The sequence below is a fragment of the Vicugna pacos genome, chromosome 10 (genome assembly GCF_048564905.1).
Source record: "Vicugna pacos chromosome 10, VicPac4, whole genome shotgun sequence".
Taxonomy (NCBI): Eukaryota; Metazoa; Chordata; class Mammalia; order Artiodactyla; family Camelidae; genus Vicugna; species Vicugna pacos.
In genome coordinates this window covers 30,563,339-30,587,927 of record NC_132996.1, presented here as the reverse complement: position 1 = coordinate 30,587,927, position 24,589 = coordinate 30,563,339, and the positions used below count along the sequence as shown (strand labels likewise).

The 24,589-nt window shown below is 47.2% G+C and overlaps 3 protein-coding genes across 9 annotated transcripts in view; 1 reads left to right on the top strand and 2 right to left on the bottom strand.

The window, feature by feature from the left end:
* Positions 1-8,687, bottom strand: part of DNHD1 (dynein heavy chain domain 1) — a 60,304-nt gene extending 51,617 nt beyond the window's left edge. For 4 of the 7 annotated variants that reach the window (XM_072969395.1, XM_072969396.1, XM_072969397.1 and 1 more), the window contains exons 1-3: positions 8,254-8,687; positions 7,184-8,000; positions 3,589-3,762 (exon numbers count right to left, since the gene is read on the bottom strand). In XM_072969395.1, coding sequence (XP_072825496.1) covers positions 3,589-3,762; positions 7,184-8,000; positions 8,254-8,380 — 1,118 coding nt within the window. In that variant the 5' untranslated portion in view covers positions 8,381-8,687. The remainder of the gene's footprint in view (positions 1-3,588; positions 3,763-7,183; positions 8,001-8,253) is intronic. The other 3 variants (XM_072969391.1, XM_072969392.1, XM_072969393.1) reach the window with 1 other exon arrangement.
* A 9,525-nt stretch (positions 8,688-18,212) lies between these two features.
* Positions 18,213-19,570, bottom strand: TIMM10B (translocase of inner mitochondrial membrane 10B). Its single transcript, XM_006203468.4, has 3 exons — positions 19,471-19,570; positions 19,175-19,270; positions 18,213-19,012 (listed from the first exon to the last, which is right to left on the bottom strand). The coding sequence occupies exons 1-3, from the start codon at positions 19,507-19,509 to the stop codon at positions 18,836-18,838; spliced, it is 312 nt and encodes a 103-aa protein (XP_006203530.1). The 5' UTR covers positions 19,510-19,570; the 3' UTR covers positions 18,213-18,835.
* An 85-nt stretch (positions 19,571-19,655) lies between these two features.
* On the top strand, positions 19,656-24,589 carry ARFIP2 (ARF interacting protein 2). The gene is made up of 8 exons (XM_015238535.3): positions 19,656-19,806; positions 20,599-20,739; positions 20,993-21,089; positions 21,831-21,949; positions 22,128-22,349; positions 22,889-23,046; positions 23,199-23,373; positions 23,825-24,589. Exons 2-8 carry the CDS (start codon positions 20,641-20,643, stop codon positions 23,978-23,980), a joined length of 1,026 nt encoding a protein of 341 aa, XP_015094021.1. The 5' UTR covers positions 19,656-19,806; positions 20,599-20,640; the 3' UTR covers positions 23,981-24,589.

Below are 24,589 nucleotides of genomic sequence, written 5' to 3'. Positions count from 1 at the left end.
AGCTCTTCTCTCTCTCAATTTTTTAGGATATGTTACTAAGCAAATGACTTGAAAGCACTTAGATGGATAACAGAATAAAGTCATATGAAAGCCTTATTTCATTTCTGACAGTGACTAGATCTTCTCAAGTACTATTATCCCCAATTTACAGATGAGAAAACTGAACAAAGAGAAGGCATAACTTTACATAGGGCAACTAAAGGAAGAAGATAGGATTTAAAACCAAGTCTACCTGATTCAAGCCCTCTCTCTTAACCACTGGGTCACTAAGCTTCCCACAGGATAGCTACCTACCCTAGCTGAGCCCTGACTCTCCCCAGGGGACACTCCTTTCCCTGTGACCTTCTTAATAGGGGCGACTCTTTCTGTACAGGGCCAGGCATCAGGGACCGTTCTCCCCGCTCCCACTGGCCACTGCTCCTGCTGGGGATATTCATTTTTTCTACAAACATGTATTAAGCCAAGCACTGTCAGGTGCTGAGGATACGGCAGGGAACAAGAAAAATCTGGTCCCTAATTTTATGGAGCTCAGTTAAACCATTTATCAGCCACCCCTTCTGTCCAAGTGCTATGATGGGAGACGAGGACATAAGAATAACTACTACATAGTTGTCCTCAAAGAGCTCAGATCAACTGGAGTAAAAAGGGATGCCAGAGAGTAAACAGGGCAAGTCACGATCTTCCTGAGTCCCAGACTCATATATTCAAGACTTCCAAAACATCGCAAACTCTATGTCATCTGAGTACCTGAAACACAGCAAGTTCTATGCTAAACTCATCATTAATTCCCCCCAAATTTGTTCCCACTTGTGGTAGTTCATCCTTTCCTTCTCCTTCATTCATTCAACAAACGTGGCTGTGTTCCTACTCTATGCTAAACTGTTCTAAGCCCTGAGGATACATTCATTGCTAAATATAACAAACAAAAAATCCCTGCCCTAGTAGAGCTCTCATTCTACTGGAGAAGACAGATAATAAACGAGGAGCGGGGAGAGCAGGAAAAGGGAGACTGGCAGTGCCCGGGGAGGAGGGAATGCAAGTCTAAATGGAGCTGGTAAGGGTAGGGAGGTGAGAGCAAAGACTCTGAAGAAGTAAAGAAATATATTCCTAAGTATGAATCAAAATCTAGGACAAATACAAGAAAACTCTGATAAATGCAAACACACTGCAAAAACCTGTTATATGGCAAGTAAGTAAAGTGAAACAAAAAAACACCAGGCTTCTACTTTTGCTGATGGTGCACTAGAATTATGGACCAACACTCCCACTTGAGACCAACTGAAAAAACTGGGCAAAATATCTGGATGAAATATGCAAATCATCAGAGAACCCACAAATTAAACCCCCTGGGCTTCCAGCTGGGACCCTGGTTATAATACAGGTGGAACCAGAAGACACCTCCCTCCTTGGTGTGGGTCCTAAGCTGCAACGTCTGCTCTTCAGCTTTCTGAGTCTGTCGAAAGCTCACTTCCTCTTCTCCGACTTTTGGGAGCATATAGTAAAACTCATGCACCTCTGCCTCTCCTGCAATAGAAAAGCAGCACCAAGTGCTGCTTCTAGACTCCCTTCACTGGGTTCCTTCTTTGGCAGATGTTGGTCCTGTAATTACTCACTGCCTTTCTAGTTCTCTTCCTCATGGCTTCTTGTCTGTGTGCCTAATTATCTTTGATTGTGCTGCTTCTCTGATTATGACTGAGCTGACAGTTGAAAGCCCTAAGCTTGTAGCTTTCTTTCTTGTAAGCTCTCCACATGGTCAACAGGCACCCCATCCCACCCTGCTACCATCATGATCACCCACCGCTGGGAGGTCAAGTGCAGCAGCCACGAGGTGTCAGTAGGTAGTTCACCACCTTCAACCACGTGACAATTTAATTGTGATGCCACTACAGGTGACAGGTTCCAAGTATACTATTTCTTGTTAGCAAGGATCCCAGTACTGTCCAGGGCCAAGGACGTTACCAAACCAATATCAGAACCCCATCTTTGAGGATTGTTTCCTGGGACCACTCATGATACCAAGGACGATTATCGGAGTCCAGTCAGGAAAACAAACTGTATTAGGCATTTCAAGAAAGTAAATTTAATAGAGAAAATATGTTCTAGACAAGGTGTCAGAGGACACCTAAAAAGCAAAAAGGGAATGCTAAGGGAGCACAAAGGCAATAGCTGCAGGGAATGGACGCCAGCCCCACAACTAGAGGAACAAAGGAAAGAAGTTCGGGTTCTTAGAAGCAATGGGCTGGGAGGAGTGGCCTGTAGCGCTGGGACTTGGATTTGTAAGAAGGAGATGCTGCCTGGCTGGTACTGGTATCTAAGGAGTTTGGAGGGGGGGCCTTGCAGAGTTGTGACTCAGAACTCTGACAAGAAGGTGCTACCCAGTTGGCATTGGTTCCTTCCAGGATCATGAAGTGGTTGATTCAGAAAGTGCCTGCTGCTGCCAGGGTGAAGGACCATTTCTGAGGCCATGACAGGAAGAGCAAGTAAAGGAAGGACAGAGTCCCTTCTCCAGTCTCCTTCTAGCACCCCCTATTACTAAAACCTAACAGGAAGTGAGCTGAAACGGAGAAATGAAATTTGCAGAGTCCCAGCCCCAGTATTACAAAGCAGAGGGAAAAGAGTAGAAATAGAGCCAAGAGACAATTGCTTAATAACTGGTACAATGCTCTCAGCGAACTTTTGTTAAATGAATTGATCAGTAAATCAATGGATGGTACAGATCATTAGTGCTACCTAAGTTCAGGACAAACTAGTCGTTGTACGCAGGAAACAGGGCCCCCTGGGAGTGTATATCAGATATTGCTTAAGAGTGTGGGCCTTTGAGTTAAGACAGTCCGAGGTTTAAGTCCTGTTTCACCACTTACTATGTGGCCTTGGGCAAGTTACTTAACCTCTATGCTTCAGTCTACTCATCTCATACATGGAAATAATAATAGTACCTACCTGTTAGGTAAGAATTAAATGACGCATGTACTTAGAAAAGCCTGATTAATGGCAATTGTTATTATTTCTGGGAAGAGAAGGGACTTGAATAGAGCTTTTAAAAATACTAAGATCTGGATCGAATGGAAGCAAGTGAATGGATGCCTCTTGAGTCATATGGAAGGAAGAGACTTGTTTTTATAGCACAGAGATAAATCTAGGACCAAAAAATGAAGTTCAAAGAAAGCAGATTTGGGTTCAGTCTAAGAACAGGACACCTTAGGAAACACAAAGCTTCCCTGACACTGTAAAGATTTAAACCCCTAATTCTTACACTAGAGTTAGAAGAGATCACCATTAAATTCCCCTCTGAGGCGATGACCAAATGTTTCCATCATTCTAGGGTAGAAGAAAGAAGACAGAGCAAAATGTAGGAAAGAATGACCAAGACCAAAAGCTATGAGAGCAAAGGGGAGCCAAGAGGAGGTGAAGAGTGGAGAGGAGGCTGAGGGGAAGGGAAGGAGGAGGCAACAGGGAGAAGAGCTGAAATGAGAAGGGAGAGAAGGGACAGCAGAAGCAGGTCTGGAGAGGAGGAAGAGGTGGAAGACAGCATAGGACCAAGTCTGGGAGTGGGAGGAGCGGGACAGGGCTCTGGACACAGGCTTTCACCTAAAGTAGCGGCTGGGAGCCACATTGAGATAGAGAAAGTGGACCTTCTTCAGGTATCTCTCTGTCTTCATTACAGTCACTATCTGGCTACCCAGAAGAGAAGTCTGAGGTAAGAAGCCAGTGCTTCTTTTCTGGAAGGTCTTCTCCCTGGGAACTTCAGAGTCAAGCAGAGACCTGCAGGATAAAAAATCAGGAGAGAAGAGGTAGAGCAAAGCTGTCAGGTTGCCACTGCTGACCAGAGAATGAAGGAGCTAGATCAGGAGTCCGAGAGGACCTGACATAGCCTAGTCAGAGTTTGTCAACCACCTGCACCAAAAGGAGCTCACATACTGAGCAAATCCAGTCAGTCCATGAGGTGACACAGTCAGGCAACTATATTCACACACACCTGTAAGTGAACAATCCCTCCCTTCCTGATCAATGAATAATCATTCTGGATTGACTGTGATTACTATGAAGTCGATGTTACAAAATACTGAGTAAAAATAATGGGAATACTTTGCTGTCCCACTCATCACCTTGCAAGTCCACAGTCCTGGACTTCTCCTCTCTGGCAACCTTCCTAACCTTCTAGATGTCCTATCTATTGCTCCCATTATATCTGCCCTCCAACCCTGTGTGATCTCCGCGCCTGTGACTTTTTCTTGCTCTTCCTCCATTATCACCCACCTTCCAACTTCACATCCTTTTCTTTCCAGCCGGGATCCAGTGATGCCTCCTTTAGCCCCCTCCAGCCTGCACTAGTACTGTCAATCTTCCTACTCTCCTACCACACCAATCAACAAAATTGATATTAAAATTAATTACTTAAGAAATCTAAAGTTAATTATTTGGACTAATAATTCTGATTAGACTGAACTCAGAGCACAAAAACAGACCAATAAAAAGACTCTCTGAATAATTAAACTCAGACTTAACCAGTCAGAGTATACCAGTGTCATAGTATAATTGGCCCAAACCTTGATCAACAGAACAAGTTAGCTCAGGGATAACAGTGCAATCCCATTCTAAAGCTCACATTGAAAGTAGGGTTTACGATCTTGATGTTGGATCAGGACATCTTAATGGTGTAACTGCTATTAAAAGTTCATTTCCTCCATAATTAAAGCCCTACATGATCTACGTAGGTTCAGAAGATCTTGGAACCAGGCATATTAGCTCCTCTATAGACTTCTGGTAGCTAGTCTCATCTGTGGGCTCACTCTGCTCTGATGTCTTAGCACAAGTCCTCAGGCAGCTACCTCTTGCAGTCTCTTCAGCCACGATTCCAGGCCTCCACCTACCTCCACCCCATGTCCAGCCCTGCTGAGCTCCCAGTCCCAGCCCCTTCCCTGCCTCCATCCCTGCCCAGGGAAAACTGAGGCTCTCAGCCATGAACTAACTCATTCAAGTTCTGCTGCCTCCGCACACATGTATCTGTACATATTCCCATCCTGATCTCGTCCCTGAATTTGAGAGGAAGGAGTGACTTTCTTCTCTGCGAGGCTAATTCCTCCATTTGTGCTCTGGATCCCTTTTCCCCTCTTCATGATGTATTTTCAATTTCTTCTTCTTCAGCTGTTAGCCTATATTTAGTCATTCACTCTACAAATACTTACTAAGCACCTACTTCTCAAGCACTGTCTTAAGGGCTATGAACATCTCTCCATTTTTTTCCTTTTTTAGAATCATGCTCAGCCATCAATATTCTTTCAATCTACTGTCCTAATCTCTCTTTCCCTTTTAAACCAAGCTTCATGAATAAACAGTAAAACGTGATTTTCAGTTCTTCATCTTCCATTCACTCCTGAACACACTACAATCTGCCTTCCTCCTCACAAAGCTTCACTGAAACCACTCTCACACCAACCTCTTCCTTATTGCTAAGCCCAGCATTTTTCAGATTTTTCTTATTTGCCTCAGTAGCATTTAACACTACTGACTGCTCCCTCCTCCTTCCCTCCACCCTACTTTTTTAATGCAGGTACTGGGGATCAAACCCAGGACCTTGTGCATGCTAAGTATGCACTTTACCACTGAGATATACCCTCCCCTCCTGCTCTCTCCTCCTTGAAATTTTCCTCTTATTTTGCCTCCCAACCTGCAAGATATTTTGCTAATCCTAATCTAAACTCAAACTCTCCTGATGTGCTTTCCCCTAACTCTGATGTGTATACATACACACACACACACACACACACACACCCCAGAGCAGCTGCCAGAGGAAAGACAATATTCTTTGATTTTATAGCACTTAACACAAATTGTAATGATATTTTATTTATATCAACTTACTTAACATCTATCTCCCTTAACTAAGCTGTTGTAAAACCCCAGGGAAGAGACTGAGTCTGTTTTGCCATTTCTGTATCCTCAGCATCCAGCAGTTTCTGATCTACATTAGATATACTATACTTTTTTTTTTACTTTTTTTTTATTGAGTTATAGACATTTTACAATGTTGTGTCAAATTCCATATCTTATACTTCTTGAATGAATGAATGCCAAGGAAGCCAGTTCTGGAGAACATGGTGCAAATTAAGCTACATTAGTTAGGCCTCAGAGGTTTATTGCCAGCTCCAAAGAAAGGGCAAAGAACTTGACTCCTTTCCAACATCTCAGCCCATTCTCACTTCAGTTAGGTTCCTGCAGGAAAAGAAACTTATACTCAGGGCCTGGGGCAGGTCTTTGAAAAAGGAGGGGTCTGCTGGGGTTACTGAAGGCATACATTGTTGGCACTGGCCACCTTCCATCAGGGCCCCAGGGGCCTGCCTATCTGTCTACCGTCAAGGCTCTAAGACTTCAGGAAAAACTTGACCCATCCATGCATTTAGAGCAAAAATTGAGGAAGCCAAGCTTGATTTAAGGTAAAACTACCCTTCTTCCCAGACAGTGAATGAGTCACAGACAAACTGGCCAGAGGACAGGGAGAAATTCTAAGACTAGAATTAGAGAACTCTCAGAAGAGAGGGTCTCTGTAGGCATTCTGAAACCCTGAAGAGAGCAATGAGAGCCAGATTAGGGAGAAAAATCATAGCTCCAGGGGCTAGGATTCCGACGCTCGCAGGGCAGGAAGAAGACTCTAGAAGGGTCAGAATTAAAGTCTCATCTGGTAGTGCTGCTAACTCTAATCTGCCTTTGGAGCTGGCTTAGCTCACACAGACATGAATGGGAAGGGCCTTCAGACAAGCACTCACTAGGAGCAGCCCAAGGGAAGGACCTGGACCCAGCGTCCAGCACCCAGCACTAGGTAGGCCCAGAGGCAAGACAGGGATTACAAACGAGTGAGAAAAAGAACTAAGCACTGTCTGCAAAAGAAGTGTAGAAACTCTGGAAACTCAAGGTTTTTTCTGAAGCTTTGGCTTCCTCATGGTTGACTTTTGATTTTCATGAATTTCTGCACTTCCTTTTGGGGATTAACACTGAGAACACTGGGTTCATTCTGCAGACAAAAAGGAAGCAAGAAGTAGCCTCACACCAGCTTGGCTCGGGGTCAGGCTAATCGCTAACATCAATTATGAAGCTGGCTCTAGACATCCAAGTGACCTGAGAGGCACCCATGAACTGGCTTCTTTCTCTCCTTTGCTCAAAGCCCCAGATACGGTCCCTCACTTACTTAGTCTCTCTTCTTTCAACGGGCTCCTCCTCTCCGTTGCCAGTGTCACTGCTTTCATACTGTACAGGGATGTCCGTCGCAAGTGCCAAGGGCAGGAGGTTGAGGCCATCTAACCACTGGGCCTCTTCCAGGGCCATCTCGGCACCAACGATACCCAGGCTGTGCTGTAGCTCAGGCAGTGTCAGTGGTCGCAGCCACGTGGACAACTCCTCATCTACGTGCTGCCCTCCCCAACAAGCCTGCACAATAGGGCAGGCTGGGCGTGGAGTCCTACGATGGAACCTCTGCTTCTGGGGACAGCAGTCAACATGGGAGGTGCCCTCTAACAAAGAGGTGTCTCGGGGAAAGGCCTGGTCTATGGCAACTAGCAGGTCCAGCTGGAGCTGGGACTTGACCCAGGGTGCCCAGCGGTACAGCTGCTCCAGGAAAGGCAGCAAATCAAGGTGACCGACAAGCAGTGCACGATATGGAGGGAGCAGATTCAGCACCGCAAGCAGGTAGTACCATGCGTCAGGGCTGCCGTCCTGCAGCACAGCTGAGAACAGAGTTCGGAGCTCAGCTACCAGGAGCTCCAGGACCGTAGGCCGCTCTGACCGAGTCACGGCTGCCTTCAGGCACTGTCTCTGTTTTACCTGACGGGGCCAGGGCTGCTCTCCTTTGTCTTGGATACCTACAGAGTGCCGAGATTCAAGGGCTTCGGATGACACCTCTTCACCTGAGACCAAGAGGAGCCAGGCATTCAGCTGCTGTCGAATCGACCATGCCCACTGCTCAGGATCCGAATGCCAGTTCCATGTTCCTCGTGGCTGGACCTCACCTGCTTGGCCCAACTCAGGAGAAGGGCAAGAGAAGAGGGTTTAGGCTCTAGGCAGGGTCAAGGGGTTAGGGTGAAGGGGAAGGGAGGGACTTCAGACGGGGAAATAAATGGATGGAGCTGCAGGGGAGAGCCAGACCAGAGACCCTCAACCCTCCCTACAGCTTTCCTAAAGACTGGTAAGCACGCCCAGGACAGAGGTAGGGCCCTCCCCGCACAAAGTTCCTTCCCACTGCCCGGGACAATGTCCCCTCACCTGGCCTAAGGGGCACCGGAGGCAAAGGAAGGGAACAGAGATTGACCTGCTGCTGAGGGTTCATGGGGATGTGCCTGTTGGAGAAATGGATGATCGAAGACTTGGGTCCAACCACAGAGACTGGCATACAGGTGTGATCACTTGTGGAGGCAAATCGACACACACACTGAAAGGGGCTCACTCAGAGGACCTCAGAACAGCAAGGAACTGTCACTGGGACTAGAGCCTGGCGATCGCCTGAAGGGGAAGAACAGGTAGTCACTCAGAGGCAGCAAAGCCCTAGTCATCTGCCCATGCACTGAGGTGGGTGGTTAGACAGAAAGTAGAGGACTGGGTTCACAGAACTACTTGGTTGGATGGAGGGGCGAGGGAGAGGGCGGAGAGGACCAGGTGGGGAGGAGGGGGAGGATCTGTGGGAGTGTGGGAGAAGGGGACACTCCTGGGACCAGTAGTGAAAGTGGGGGAGGAGGGCGAAGGGAAGCGGATCCCCAGCAGCGGACTCACCGGCAGCTCCATCCCCTCTCTGCTGTTAGAACGGTTAGAAGAGGCCGGTTAGAAGAACGGTTAGAAGAGGCCGGTTAGAAGAGGCCGGAGCCTCTGCTGAGAGCACCCGCGGAGCCAGAAAGGGGCGGGGCCAAGGGAGAAGGGCCTGGGAAGGGCGGGGCCCAGGCCAAACTTGTCGGCTGTGCGCAGGCCTTGGGAATAAAGGTCTGCCGGGTTGCGTCTGGAAAAGAGGCACACGGTTGACTTGGGAAAGTAGCAATCCTGAGAGCGTCGCGGGCAGGTATAATCCATGTGCCCGTTTACCCAATCACGGAGCGTGTAGGCGAGCGCCGGGCACCAACAAGCTGTCTTTGGGACCCCCTCCCCCGCCAACACACACTCTCAAACATCCACCTCATCTCCCCCAAACCCAAGTAAGACAAAATCCTGGGTCACCGGGAGCTCAAAATCAAGGGTAGGGGAGCCTGATGATTTAAAAAAACAAAAATTCAGCGTATGATGGAGTCCCACCTCTGCTTTGGATATCTGGTAAGAATCCCCAAATTAAAAATGTAAAATGTCCAAAACCAGACTCCTAACTGTCTCCCCACCAAAACAGAAAGGAACCTGTTCCTTTCACGGTCTTCCCCATCTCAGTAAATGGTAAGTCCATTTTTCCAGTTGCTTGGATCAAAATTTGGACTCCCCACCCTGCACACACACATTCCATATCTAAGCTTTAGCAAATTCTGTTAAGCAACAGCTTCAAAATATATCCAGAATCCAACTATTGCTCACTACCTTAAGAGCTACACCTTGGTCTAAGCTACAACCACCTTTCACCTGGATTATCCCATAACCTTCCTACTGGTCTCCATGCTTCCACCCTTCCCCCTACAATCTACTCCTTCCAGAAAAGCCAGTGACCCTTTTAAAATACAGGCAGATCCTATCACTCCCCTGCTCAAAACTCACTAATGCCTTATTATCTCATTCTCTCAGGAAAGCCGAAGTTCTGTGTGGCCTACAAGCTGCCATCTGACCCAAGGTGGCTGCTCCCTCTGTAACCTGTCCTACTCTCCCCTATTCACACCACTTCTATTGCCTGCATCCCACGGAGCACGCTCCCACCTCAGAGCCTACCTATAGTACCTACAGTTTTCTGTGGCTGTGTTACCGACTGTTACAAACTAAGCACCTGATTACTATCTCACAGTTCTGTAGATCCATGCCCAGCATGGCCTGACTGGGTTCTCTGCTCAGGGTACGATAAGCCTGAAATCAAGGTGTTGGCTAGGCTAGATTCTTGTCCAGAGGCTCTGGAGGAAAATCCTCTTTCAAGCTCATCCTTGTTGTTCGCAGGATTCAGTATCTTGCGGTTGTGGGACTGAGGTTCCTGTTTCCTCCTGGACATCAGCTGGGGGTCACTCTCAGGTCCTATAAGCCACCTGTCTTCCTCGCCATATGGCCCCTCCATCTTCAAACCAGCAACAGCACCTCAAACCCTTTTCATGCTTCGAAACTTTCTGACATTCTTTTCTGCAACTAGCCAGAGAAAACTTTCTGCTTTAAAAAAGTTCATGTGGTTAGGCCAGACCCACCCAGATAATCTTTCTTATAGTCAAGTATGCTATAAAATGTAACCTAATCACAGAAGTTAAACCTATCATATTCACAGTCCAAGGGATTATATGGGGTGTGTACATAGGGGGCAGAAAATCCTGGGCACCATATTACCATTCTGTCTACCATACATATGCTGTAATAACAAAAAGACCCCAAAATACAATGGCTTAACATGATAGCTTATTTTCTCTCTCACATAACTGTCCAAGTATAAGTACTCCAGAGGTAATATGGCTGCCTTTCAGTTGTGCTGCCTTCTCCAAGGAAATGGTCCTTGTCTTCAAAGTCCAAGAGAGTTCACCATCATGTGTATTGGGTTTCATCCCAGCTAGTGAGATGGGGTAGAGCAGAGAAGACATAGTCTTACCTTTCAAGGCAAAAACTGGCATTGCACACATCACTCAATCACAGGGACATACCTAGCTGCAAGGAAAGCTGCAACATCTGATTTCTATTTTCAGTAACCATGTGCCCAGATTAAAGTCAGGGGTTCGACTAGTAAAGGAAGAAGACAATGGATACCTGGGGACAAGCAGAGGCTTAGACCACAGTGAATACTCTTCTCCCAGATGTCCACTAGGCCTATTCCCTCGTTTCAAGTCCCTGCTCAGAGACCTTACTAGTGAGTTCTTCTCTGACTACCTACCATAAAATAGCAACCTTCTCCCCACCTTTCTGATCCTCCATACCCCGCATTATTTTTCTCCGTAGCACTTATTACCGCCTCATATCAATACTCACTTAGTTACTTATTGTCCATTTCTCCTGACTAGAAGTATAAGCTCCACGGTGGCAGAGATTCTGACTGCTCTCTGCTCTTCCCTCAGCCCTTAGTGCTGGGCACCATGAGTAGGTGATCAGAATGTATCTGTGGAACAGATGCATAAATGTACAGCAACTTTCGTTAGCCAGGAGGATGGCCTCTGGGAGTCAGACTGCCTGGACTGAACACCTGAGCCCAGCACTTGCTAGTTGTGGGATATTTTACTGCAGTTTTATTTTTTATTTTTTATAAAATGAAGATAATAATAGTACCTACCTTACCGGGCTGTCATGAGAATTAAATGAGTTAATGTACGTACAATGCTTGGAATAGAGGCTGGTAGATAAGCACCAGGTACAGTGGATCTGTGTGAGCTAGGTGTCTGTGCTGTTGTTTATGGCACTCTACCAAGAGCTGTGGACAAAATGGTGAACAAGACATAACAAAAGGGTTCAGTGAGGGCACAGATAAGAACTCTTCCTAGAAAAGGCAAGGAAGAGTCATAGAATCATAGTAGGCTCTAAAGTTTAAGGCCTTAAAGAACAGTTTTTTTCCAGTTATAAAATAAATAAGTTATGGGGACATAATATTTGGAATAGGGAATATAGTCAATAAACACTGTAATTACTTTCATTGGTGACAGATGGTAACTGGACTTATCATGGTGATCATCTCATAATGTATATAAATGTCAAATCATATGTTGTACACCTGAAACTAATATAACAATGTATGTCAATTATACTTCAACTGGGGAGAGGATATAGCTCAATGGTAGAGTACGTGTTTAGCATGTATGAGGTCCTGGGTTCAATCCCCAGTACCTCCATTAAAATAAATAAATATACCTAAGTACCTCCCACCAAACAAAACAAAAAAACCTAACCAAATAAATAAAATTTTAAAAATTATACTTCAATTAAAAAAAAAAAAACAAAAACAACAGTTTTCCAGACAGGCAAGGTCAAAAAGGAAATCTGTTCAGAAACTTCTACCGAGCCCTCAACACTACCTAATAACCTAATTATGCTCCTTTTGTCAGTTCACTCTCTCATTCTCTGCAAAGACTATTTCAAGCCTTCTGCTGCACTCTCATCTTCCATTTTCTTGTTTTACTCTCTGGTAACTTTACTTCCTACTTCAAAAAAAAAAAAAGATATCAGTCAGGGTTCCCCAGAAAAAGAGAACCAATATATAGAGAGAGACGCACAGAGAAGAGACAGAGATAGAGAGACAGAGAGGCGTTTATTTTAAGAAATTGGCTCACATGATTGTGGGGCTGGCAAGTCCAAAATCCTTAAGGTAGATAGGTCAGCATGCTGGAAACTCAGGCAGGAGTTAATGTTGCAGTGTCTTGAGGGAGAATTTCTTCTTCTCTGGGAAATCTCAGTTTTTGCTTTCAAGGCCTTCAGCTGATTGGATGAAGTCCACCCACATTACTGAGGGCAGTTTCTTTTACTTAAAGTCAACTGGCTGTAGATGTTAACCACATCTATAAAATACCTTCACAGTAACACCTCGATTATTAGTGTTTGATGAAATAACTGGGTACTGTAGCCCAGCCAATTTGACACACAAAACTAGCCATTACACAGTTATTTAAAAGGAATTCTCAGGGGAGGGTAAAGCTCAGTGGTAGAGTGCATGTTTAGCATGCACAAGGTCAGGTTCAATCCCCAGTACCTCCATTTAAAGGAAGACAGATAAATAAATGAACTCTCAACTTCCCAAAACCAAATCACAACTACTTAGATCTGATCTCATCCCTTCCTCCCTCCCTCCTGTTTCCAGTAAGAGTTTCTCCTCTCTCTTAAGCCAAGCTCTAGAACTTTGCTCTGGAAATACTCTCTTACCTTAATTTATCAGTAAGTATTTGTTGAGTATCACCTGTGTTGGGCATTAATTTGGGTGTCTGGTTACATCAGTGTACAAAACAATAACACTGACAAAAATTCCTGATTTATGGAGCTGACACTCCAGTGGGGGACACAAATAACAAGTAATAAAATGAATAAACTGTATAGTACATAAGAAGTGGCAGTGCTATGGAAAAAAGGGGATCAGGAATGTCTTAAGGGAGGACAGGTTGCAATTTTAAGTAGGATAATCAGAGTAAGTCTTAATAAAAGGTGGCATCTAAGCAAAGACATGAAGGAAAGGAGGGCAGCTCTTCCCCCTGTCTTTGCCTGATTAATTCTAATTCACCTTTGAAATCTCAGCTTCAAAATCACTTCCTCAGGGAAGCTCTCCTTCATCCCACATGCAGGTAAGTTGGCACTACTGTATATCCCCATTACAATGCACGTTTCTTCTTTGCGACGTTCATCACAGTTGTGATTACTTGTTCTATATTGACCATCACCATATCGAAGTTAAATTCCAAGAAAACAAGGATAGCATCTTTCTCATTCACCTCTATATCTGCAGGACTTAACGTTGGTAAAAGTCATTCAAATATTTATGAAATATGTAAATACATAGATGAATGTGGGGCATACCAAGAAAAGGCAAAACAGAGTCTGGAATTATTAGCATGATGAACACCACAAATAAACTGATTCTTTTATAACCAAGCATCAAAGAATAAAAAAAAAACTGGTTGAAGAGGAGGCCAGAGAAGTCATCTGGAACCTGATCAGAGAAGCCCCACTTGTGAGGCTAAGGAGTCTGGAGTCGTGGAAGACCTTATGTAGATCAGTACCATGGTTAAACGCATATTTTACAAGAATCACTCTTGGTTAGTATGGAAAATAGATTGGCAGGTGTCTCCCAATAGCCCTTCTCCTTTTCTTCCTTGAACCCAATTTTTAATTGAGTAAGTGACTGGTAAGAATAAAGATGATGTTCCCCAGCCTGCCTTGTAGCAAGATGTGAATGATCTGCTGTAGGTGGAGGTGTTTTAGGTGTTGACTAATCTGTGGATGTTTAGAGCAGAAGATACCAAAAAGTGAGATTTTGAATTAAAAACACCTCTATACCTCTAAATCACTGGCAAAAGGCCAAAGGTTAAATGCAGATTCATTTTGGTCTCTTCAGATAAAAAGCCTTCCTCTGATTATGCAAATAGCTGATTGAGCTGGGAGAAGACTGAACGATGTGCATTCAACAAAGATTTATCAAGCACTTTCATGTGCCAGGCACTGTGATAAGGATACAATGGTGAGCAATGCAGACAAGGACTCTGACCCCACGGGGTGTATAATTACCAAATGTACAAGTGCTACATGCCAAAAACATGAGGAATTATGGGAGCTGGGGTCTGGGAAGTTATTTGAGGAAACAGTATTTCAACTAAGTACTCCAGAATGAGTAGAAGCTCAGTAGGTCAAGTAAGGGGGAAAGCATTACAGGCCAGGAAACAGCAAGTACAAAGGCCCTGAGATGGACTAGTGTATGACAGGTTAGAGGAACTGAAAGGCCAGTGTGGTCAGAGCAGAGAGAGGGAGAGTGAGGTGTGGTTCAATTCAATTTAGTTCAATTCAACAAACAGTATTAACTGTCCAGTGTTGACAATCATTGATAAGATCAAGGTAGGACTGAGGTAGGCAGTGGCTAGATCACGCAAGATCTTGTAGGTCATGCGTAGAATGTCAGTTTTTAATCCTAAGAAGAATTGGAAGCTATTGCAAGGTTTTAAGCATCAGTTTGTCTCTTCTGGCCAATGGATGGAGACTAGGTTGGAGGGGTGCACAACTGGATACGGGAAGTAGCAGGAATTGGAATAATCCTGGTGGGAGATTGTGAAGATAAGAGAGGCAGCAGAATTTAGGGATTTTTAGAAATGTAAACGGATAGGATTTGGCAATTGAGTGAACGGGTAAGTAAGGTTTCTAGCTTCTGCAACTGGTTGAGTACTAGGCACAAGAGCAAAGTTTATGAGGAAACCTGCTGAGCTTGGTGGGATGTTTCTGAAACACCAAAGTAGAGATGTCAATCAAGCAGCCCAGAGGAGAGATCTGAAGGTCATTAGCAACTAAAGCTCAGAGTGGGGATGACACAATCACAGAAAAATTAGATTGAGAAAGAATGGGGCTTAGAGATACGTTTAGATTTAAAGGTTGGAGGCCAGTAAGCCTGCAAAGGAGCCTAAGGACTCCTGCAAAGGAGGCCAGAGGTTCTAGTAAAACCATGAGAGTGGAATCATAGACACCTATGAGTGCTGATGAGGAACTAGTCAATAGTACCAGCTGCCACTGAGAAGTGAAGTGGGCCGAGGAAATAAGCTGAGGGCAATAACCACTGGATTCAGGGATACGATGGTCACTTGGTGAGCTAGGGGGACCTCAGTAAGAACCATTTCAATAGACTAAAGGTTTTGTAGAAGTCAAAACAGACTGGGATGAGGCATGGGAGTGGAGAGGGCCAAAGTATTCAACTTTTCTGGGGGGAGAAGTTTAGAGGTTTTGAGAAGTTTAGCTACAAAATGGGGAAAAAACTGGATGGTAACTGGAGGCGAAATGAGGTAGAGTGGTTTGTTTGTTGTAATGAGACTTTAGCACGTTAAACACTGATGAGAAGAATTTAGTAAAGTGGTGAAAAGCCAGAGATCCCCAAAGAAGGACTAGGATTCAGAGCACAGGAATGAGCACTGACCTTAAGAGGGATGCTTGTCCTGTTTAGACAGGAGGGAAAGAGAGCACGGTAACAATGTAGGTGGGTGACCAAGCTTTGGGCTGCAAGATGTTGCAGGAGTTCCCAATGGACAGCTTCTACTTTGCCTATGAATTAAAAATAAGGGGACCTACAGAAAGTGAGAATGGTAGGAGTAATACGAGGCTTAAGAATATTGGTTTGAAATAGTCATTGCAGGGAAGAGGAAAGACGGCTAGAAAAATTAAGTGGGATTACAGGGGCCCAGACTCCATTTAAAGTTGATAACCATGAATTCATAGTGATATAAATCTGCTCTTTAGTGATTTTCATTGGGTGCCTTTTAGATGTCCAAATGTAGGCACTAATGTTTCCTTTTATCCAAGTCCAACAAAGAGAGGTGAGACAAGGAAATTAAGCCTATTCCAAGAGAATGACTAGACTTTAAACTTGATTGGAATCTAAAGATAAGGTGTTAATGGAAAGAAGGTAGAAGCAATGGCCTGAATGATCCCGTGAAATAAAAAAGTGGTAGAGGAACAGCTCAACAAACAAAGTGGAAGGAATACAGTCAGTGAATAAGATGCAAGTAAGTGTTTTGAAGATGGAGCAGTCTGGGTGGTGACAATGGTCAGGATATGACTAAGGGAATGAGTGGCTAAGACAGGGTGGAAATCTTTGGAGACTAGGTCAAGGAACTAAGAGACCAAAACATTGGAAAGACTGTCATTGTAACATTAAATTACCAAGAGGTGGATGGGAAGACCAAAGACTAGCTATCGAGAGGGAAGTAAGAGAGTGGCAGTTACTAAGGACAAGTTATGAGACAGGGTGATATAGCTGAATAGGCTCAAAGGAATCACTTTGCAAAGAAGTGGGCCACAAGGTCCACTAAAGTTGTTTAGTTCAAGTTGTGAAGCCACAAGGTCTGGAACAACCCTGTCTCCAATATGTGTTTGTGATAAAGGGATAAAGCTTTGTCAGTGTTTATCCTTGTGTTGTGCTTGGAACATCACATTGCTCTCATTATGCCAATGGCTAACACTTCCATAGTAAGTCCTGAGGGAGCCTTCAGTGACTATGGAAGACAGAACGAATAAGGTTTTTCTCCTAAGTACTGAACACATTTATAGACAGAGAGGAAAGAAGAGATGTTAGAGTTGAGGGACTAACTGGTGGACTAGACTAAGGGACACTTGTTTTCCCATGCCCAGCGACAGGCTGGGTGCAGATGAGCAAGCACAAATGAGCTCTGAAGTTCAAAGAACATAAGCTTTAGACTCAGATCTATGTTCCTAGTCCCTCTCCAGCAATTACTAATTATGTGACATGGAAACACAGATAATTCACAATGGAAGTTTATTGCAAGGATATAAACACAAATGTTAACGTGGAAGAATCCTCCCACCAGCAGCGCAATATCCCAGGTCCCCATCCCTGTCACTGAGAATTCAGTTCACCAGCTCTTTTACCTGCATTTGTATCTTCCAAGGAGAGGACTTTATTCCACCTCCCTCAATAGGTAACTGTATATAAGGTGGGCTCTCCTGGTACAACTGAATTCTTGTTTCCTCATCTGTTATATTGGGTAATACCAGCATCAGAACCCACACAAAGTGGGTGCTCAATAGATATTTTGAAAGGCAAACCTGGTATAGTAAAGGAAACATGGATTTTAAAGTCAGATCTGCATTTTCAGACAGGGTCTGCTACTAGAGAATTTCAACTTCCTGATCTGCCCAGGGGGGGAAAAACATCTGCTCTCTGGGTAGTTCTTAAGTTTCTGTTTTTGTTTTTTAGTTACTATTATGGGAGCCAATGTCTAAGAGCTTCCATTTCCATTTAAAAAATGAAACATGGTCACCTGATGGGGAAGAGCTGAGGGTGAGGTGGGGGATTAGGGAGAGCAGCAGTGAAGGTATAAAATAACTACTGTGGTGACTAAGAGAGCAAATAGACCAGGAACCCACAAAGGGTTGCTTAATGGTAGTAAGGGCTTGGTTGCAGCTAGAGATCTTAGTGGCATTCAATATATTTAGTGGCATTCAATATACAGCTGTTTTTCTCTAACAGTGTGAATGGAAGAGCAGCAAAGTTAAAACAGCTGGGATGATACAAAAAGGATGCAAGAGTGGAAAGAAAATTCGGTGATGGTGTGATAGGCCATTCAGACTGCTGAATACAGAAGTAAATTCAACAACGGGAAGGGCGATTATGAGGAAAGAACAGAGAGGGTGGAATGAGAAATCACAGAAGAAGCACAGTGGGAACAATAGGCGGCAGGGGGAGGAAGAGCTAGAATTAGGAGATTATAGACAAGTAGCAGACATTAAGGTAACAGTCAATAAGTCTTTAAGATTTTGCTTTCCTCCTTTTTTCCCCATAACCACCACCATCTACTTCTCCCTTGGGTTTCTCTCCCTCAAGTCTGTGTTGCAGAATACAGTTCCCCAAGTTTTCCCCTTTCTGACTGCTCCTGAAAACAAGCACACATACCTTCTTTGATAAAAGGTTTTACTGCTTATCCTGGAAGACAGAAAAGAGTAAGAAAGTAACAACTCAGGGAAATAGTTGAAGTTCCAGAACACTCCAGAATTCTTACAGGTTTTAGCTCTGTCTGAGGCTACTGACTTCCCAGGAGGTAGTGCCTAAAAGGCCTGTAGTTTCCTAATTTGTTGTTCCTAGATATCTCTTAAGTGAGCCATTTAAGTCAGATAGATTTAAGTTAAGGTCAGCTAGATGGGCAGAGCTCCCATTTTCTCTGTCATCTGGGCAGGAACCAACTTCCTGTTGCTACTGCCACAGGACCTTACTTTAAGCAGGTGTTTGGGAATGTTGAGGTTTACTTTCTACACATAGAAGGCAATTTCTCTGCTGCCAGGGCTGAAGCACTGACAGAATAAAAAGAATGGTGCCAATAAAGTGGGCAAAGCTTCCCTGCCCATTATATAAACCAAACAGAGTAAAAGCGGGTTTATTAGCTCCAGGAAAAGGAGCAACAGTACCCAGCTCTCAGGCAACCCCTCACTTTCTATACCCAGGCTGCACCTAGCCCAAGGTCCACTGGTTCCTTCAATCTGAGGGTCCATCCAGTGCCTCCCTTCCTGGGGTTGGGCAGGGCTAGCTGCCTGATGGCGAGGTTTCGGACTGTTCAGCAGCAGCACCTGGCACAGCTGAGGCAGCCTCGTAGTCGGCGATGCGGCGCTGTACCAGGGCAGGCATGAGCTGCACGTAAGCGGCCATGAGGCGGTGGTTGGAATGGATCAGCTTCCCAGCACAGCTGTGCAGACAGGCCTCCTGGAAGGAAGACCAAAGGTGTTCTGTCAGGTCCAACTCCTTCTTTCCCATCCCTCGCCTAGGCCAGGGCTAGAGGTCGGGGAAGCGCGGGGGAGAATCAAGTAGCCTGTGGTTAACTCTTGAGGACCGGGGGTAAGCTCCCTACTCAGTTCCCCACCTAACCTCCTCAGCATCCAGAGCTCGGTGGTGCAGGCTGGGCACGCAGCGCTGGAAGCAGAGTTCCGTCATCCGATTGTAGACCAACAGGAAGTCCCGCAGCTGGGAGGGAAGGGGACAAGGAATTCAGCGAAGAAGAGGACCGTATCTCAACTCAAGGCCGCACCGCCCGAGGTTCCCAGCACCGCGCACCAAGGCCCGACGTTCTCACCCCTCGGATGCCTGGCTCTTTGGGGTTCCCGCCACGCTGACAAGGATGCTAGGTAAACGTATGGCCCTATAGCGACTCTGCTCCCACTCACGTTTCTCAACTGCTGTTGCTGCTGCTGCTGCTGCTCCATCGCGCCAAGGGCGCGTGCCCTACGTCACTTCCGTTACAACTTCTAGGTAACGCCCCGGAAGTGACCTCTTGTGACTCCCCAGAGACAGCGGGGTTGGCTCAAGGATCGTCCGGCCCCTGCTGCCGACGTCACTTCCGCCCTTATCATTTGCGACGTGGCCGGCTTCTTCTGCCCGGGAGAGGACGTCACTTCCGCCGAATCCCTGACCTGCTGCTAGGATCGCGAAGGGAACTGGATCCCGAGGTCCCCGCGCGGCCCGGGCCTGGCGCCCTGAGGGGAAGAGCGGCCCGGCCCGAGGTGAGAGGGACATGCATGGGCGAGAGCAAGTTGAATGCACGAACCTGACCTGAGGTCAGGATGCCTCTGAGCCCTGGGGAAGGATGAGAACACACCTGATGCCCAGGTGTATGTGGGGGGAGGGCGGAGACTCACACCTGGGGAGACATAACTGACTTTGGAAGAGATCACATATGTCCTGGGAAAGAGAGGCTTTTGCCAGAGGTCGGGAACTTAAACCAACTGATTCAACTAAGGCCTGAAGGGGAGGGCCCGAGGAAAAGGAGGTGCATGGGATGGAGGAGGGGGAGACCACCTGCAGGAAAGGGAAGAAACAGTAAAGAAGTGTGGAAGGCCAAGCAATGGAGAACTTACCTGAAGTGGGGGGATAGGTAGACACCTGAGCCCTGGAAAGGGGTTCACCTCCTGATCAGGGGAAACACCTGCATGGGGATAAGCTTCTTGAGAGCACAGACTTTATCTCGTGTTCACTGCCTCAAATAGTGCACATGGTCGGCACTCATTAAATGTCTGTTGAAGGACTGAATGCATGAATGATCACTGGAGTCCTGAGTGGGGTGGGGGTGGGGGAGGTGGGCCATGAGAACATGATCTCAGGTTAGGCACACCTGTGGCCTGGGTGTGCGTGTATAGAAGCATGTACCTTGGAGGGGAGATATACATAGAGCTAAGGAAAGAGTGATGTCCAAACCCCAGAACACTGAAGCCCTGGGAACCTCAGAAATGGCAGGGGAGATCTTCCTCTTTGGAGTACTGGCCAATTTCCAGAAGTGTCTGTATTGGGCTTTGCAGGGCGCTGGGGTGGAGACTTTGACTCCGGTCCCTTCGCTCGCCATGACGGACGGGATCCTAGGGAAGGCAGCCACAATGGAGATCCCCATCCACGGGAACGGTGAAGCTGGGCAGCTTCCTGAGGATGATGGGCTGGAGCAGGTGCTTCTGTTCGATTCTTCTCCATGTTGTTTTGGTTGAGGAATCCCAACTCATAAACTCTGAGCTTGCACCCCAGTAGCCTTCCCTGAACTTACGTGACTCCCTTCAATCTTTTTACAAATCTTTGTTCTGATTCTGTGCAGACGTCCCTTGTGTGCTCTCTCTCTGATGCTTCAATCCAAGCTTGTTTTCACCCCCAAAATGCTTCAGCTGCCCCTCTGTTCCTGAAGCCCCCCTCTTCTCTGGCCTATAGGACCTCCAGCAGGTGATGGTGTCAGGACCCAACCTCAATGAAACCAGCATTGTGTCTGGTGGCTATGGGGGCTCTGGTGATGGACTCATCCCCACAGGTATGAATGATCAGAACAGGACAGGGAGCTTGAGTGGAGAGGGGGAGAGGGATGGTTCTAGGGATCATAGGATGTGTCTAAGAAGGTTTGAATTCTGTCTAGAGATCCTGGGAACCTCTGCCAGTATGAACCCTATGGAATCTCAGCCCAAGGCCCATTCCCAGGGTTGTCCATCTGCTTTCATTTGCCATATAGTCCCCGAGATACGCTCATGGGTCCTTTCTCTGCTGTTACCACCTGAGTTGAAAGAAGAACTCTGTTTCACAGACCATTCCCCTGCTCTGGAGCCCGAATCTTATTTGGAACTTTGTGAGGCTTTTCAGAGTTCTACTTTACACTCTAATGTTTAGAGGAACAAACAGCCTGGAATCTCACACTGACAAGGATTCCACATGAGAATGTCAACCGGGTTTCTGTTTGATGGACCCACCATTCTTGATCAGCCACTCTGTACTCAGCCTATTTTCGGCTGTTTCCTCTGCCCCTGTCCACTAGCAACTCCCTCTTCCCTCCTTCTCCAACCACCACCACCACCTCAAAAGGAGGCTGATATATATTGGGATTTGAGTGTCAGGGCACAAAGTATGAGTTCCTCCTAGTTGGATAGGAGAATCTATTTGTCTCTAGCTTATGCTCTTTCAGGGAAATCATTATCAGTGCTGGGAGGGAAGTATGGGTGGAACCACAGAGGTTTTTGATTGTATCTGAGAGAGGCTGGTGTCAAAGAACTTGGTCCTTTAGGGTCTGGCCGCCATCCATCTCACAGTGCTACTCCTGCTGGCCCCGGAGATGAGGTGGCTCGGGGCATCGCTGGAGAGAAGTTTGACATTGTCAAGAAATGGGGCATTAACACATATAAGGTGAGATTCAAACACCTCTCCCTTCCCTCAAACTTTCCTGGGTGCCTTTTCCCTATCTTCCAGATCCTAGTATCCTATCTATGGCTGAGACTAGGAGCCTGGGGATGCTGGGATAGATACCTGCTGGGAGGGGACGGCGTACTAGGGTCTCTGATCTGTTTCCCCGCTTCCCAATCAGTGCACAAAGCAGCTGTTATCAGAGCGATTTGGCCGAGGCTCCCGGACTGTGGACCTGGAGCTAGAGCTGCAGATTGAGCTGCTGCGTGAGACGAAGCGCAAGTATGAGAGTGTCCTGCAGCTGGGTCGGGCACTAACCGCCCACCTCTACAGCCTGCTGCAGACCCAGCATGCACTGGGTGACGCCTTTGCTGACCTCAGCCAGAAGTCCCCAGAGCTTCAGGTGCCTCGACCAGGCCGAAGAGGGTGGGGGGACTGGGCCCAGGCCCTCCCAGGCAGTCACCCCTCAGCCTCCCTCCCTCCCTCCTGCAGCCCAGAGGGAGAACCCCTCCAGGGTGGGCCCAGCCCTGCCCCCAGCAGCACTCACCTGTGGAGGCGGCCTAAGGGTTTGTACAGAGGTCCAAAAGTTGGAGGGGGTGGGGGAGGCGGCACACTAGGTGCCTCACAAGTAACCCTTCTCTGCATTGGCCAGAATACCTTGAGTGCTCAGCCTCATCAGAGCCCCTCCCTTGCCTGCTACACCAGCTTTCCCTGGTCTAGGCCTGCGTACTTATCTGAGACCCCCACTCCCACATTCCTGCCCCAGGCATCCCCAGAATGGCCCCACTAACTTTCTGGCTAAGAGAGCCTTGCTGGAGGCAGTCCTGGGATGTTTCAGTTTCAATGGCTGTTTCCCCTGGGGCGGCAGGGGGAGGGGGGAGGCTACAGCTCCAGTCAGGTGGGGACTGTTACTCAAGGCCTGTCCCTCCCTTCTGCCCTCAGGAGGAATTTGGCTACAATGCAGAAACGCAGAAGCTGCTGTGCAAGAATGGAGAAACACTGCTAGGGGCTGTGAACTTCTTTGTCTCTAGCATCAACACATTGGTAACCAAGACCATGGAGGACACACTCATGACTGTCAAACAGTATGAGGCTGCCAGGTGTGGGCGCTGGCAGGGCCTAGGGTTTTGGGAGTTGGCTGGCTTGGGTGGAAGTTTGAGCTTTAGGGGCCTAAGGATTGAGGAAAGAAAGGCGAGTGAGTATGTGTGGAGAACAAAGGGGTGGAGACCAGCCTGTATCACCCCCTCCCCAGGCTGGAATATGATGCCTACCGAACAGACTTAGAGGAGCTGAGCCTAGGCCCTCGGGATGCAGGGACGCGTGGTCGACTCGAGAGTGCTCAGGCCACTTTCCAGGCCCATCGGGACAAATATGAGAAGCTGCGAGGAGATGTGGCCATCAAGCTCAAGTTCCTGGAAGAAAACAAGGTGCCAACCCCACCCCTTTGACCCAGCCCACCTTCCCATCTGTAACATTGACCTCCTCACTCCTCTGAAACCCTCCCCATCATTGAATGGGAAATGCAGCCTGGCTAAGGAGTGGGATCTTCCCCCAGTCCTCTCAACCCCTGGACCTTTCCACTCACCCTCTCTCTATCCCTGGCCCTTTTCTACTGGTGGATTTAGCTGCTGGTCCCAGGGACATAACTGGGAAAAATCAGACCTTGAGCTTGGGTACCAGAATCTCAGTCCCAGCCAATCAAGTCAGATGTCTCCTATCAGATTAGTCCTTATCCTTGCACTCTGTTGGTGGAGTTCAGCTCCCATTCCAAAAAGCATCATCAGAGCAGAGTCCGTGTGCCCCTAGTCTGGGCTTGGGCTCATAGCCCCTCAGGAAGGGTATCTGAGTCCAGTCTCAGCTGAGCTTGTGGACCTCCAGATCAAGGTGATGCACAAGCAGCTGCTGCTCTTCCACAATGCCGTGTCAGCCTACTTTGCTGGGAACCAGAAACAGCTGGAGCAGACCCTGCAGCAGTTCAACATCAAGCTGCGGCCTCCAGGAGCCGAGAAGCCCTCCTGGCTAGAGGAGCAGTGAGCCGCTCCAGCCCAACCTGGCTATCAAGAAGGACATTTGGAGGGGCAGTCCCAGGGTGGGGGAGATGTGGGCATGGGACATCCCTTGCCTCCTGCCCTCTGGCTTGGGTTCCCTTTCCCTGGCTGGGGCTGACACCAGTTGTGCCCACACTGCTGTGGGTAGGGAGGGGCCCTGCAGGCCCAGCGGCTGCTGCCCTGTCCTTTATCTTCCTGGCCACTGGGCTTCATTCCCAGATCTTCTTCCACTCCACAGTCAAAGGCTATGACAAAACCACTCCCTGGCCAATGGCATCACTCCTCAGGCCTATCCCCAGCTCCTGGGGTGTGCCCCCTGACCAATGGCAGAGCCTCAAAAGGCCCTGTCAGCCAATGGCAGCTCTTCTTGGGCTCCCCTGGGCCAATGATGTTGCCTCCAATACCCTTTGTCCCTCCTCAATGTGTGCCCATTGCAGAGAAGGGGACTGGGACCAAAGGGGTGGGGATATGGGGAGCCCCACTTCTGGCCCTACATCTGAATGGGCCTCCCCTCACCTACCCACCCAGTTTAATTGTGCTTAGAGCCCTGGAAGATTGGGACCTAGCACTAGGAATAAACCTTTCATAAAAGCAG

What these genes read in the sequence shown, in the direction of transcription:
- TIMM10B (XM_006203468.4), bottom strand. Translation starts at nt 19,509, where the DNA reads ATGGAGCAGCAGCAGCAGCAGCAACAGCAGTTGAGAAAC. An exon ending in AGCAACAGCAGTTGAGAAAC is followed by an intron (nt 19,271 to 19,470) that starts GTGAGTGGGAGC and finishes CTTCCCTCCCAG; the next exon opens with CTGCGGGACTTCCTGTTGGT. An exon ending in GAGCTCTGGATGCTGAGGAG is followed by an intron (nt 19,013 to 19,174) that starts GTTAGGTGGGGA and finishes TCTTCCTTCCAG; the next exon opens with GAGGCCTGTCTGCACAGCTG.
- ARFIP2 (XM_015238535.3), top strand. Translation starts at nt 20,641, where the DNA reads ATGACGGACGGGATCCTAGGGAAGGCAGCCACAATGGAGATCCCCATC. An exon ending in TGATGGACTCATCCCCACAG is followed by an intron (nt 21,090 to 21,830) that starts GTATGAATGATC and finishes TTGGTCCTTTAG; the next exon opens with GGTCTGGCCGCCATCCATCT. An exon ending in AGAAGTCCCCAGAGCTTCAG is followed by an intron (nt 22,350 to 22,888) that starts GTGCCTCGACCA and finishes TTCTGCCCTCAG; the next exon opens with GAGGAATTTGGCTACAATGC.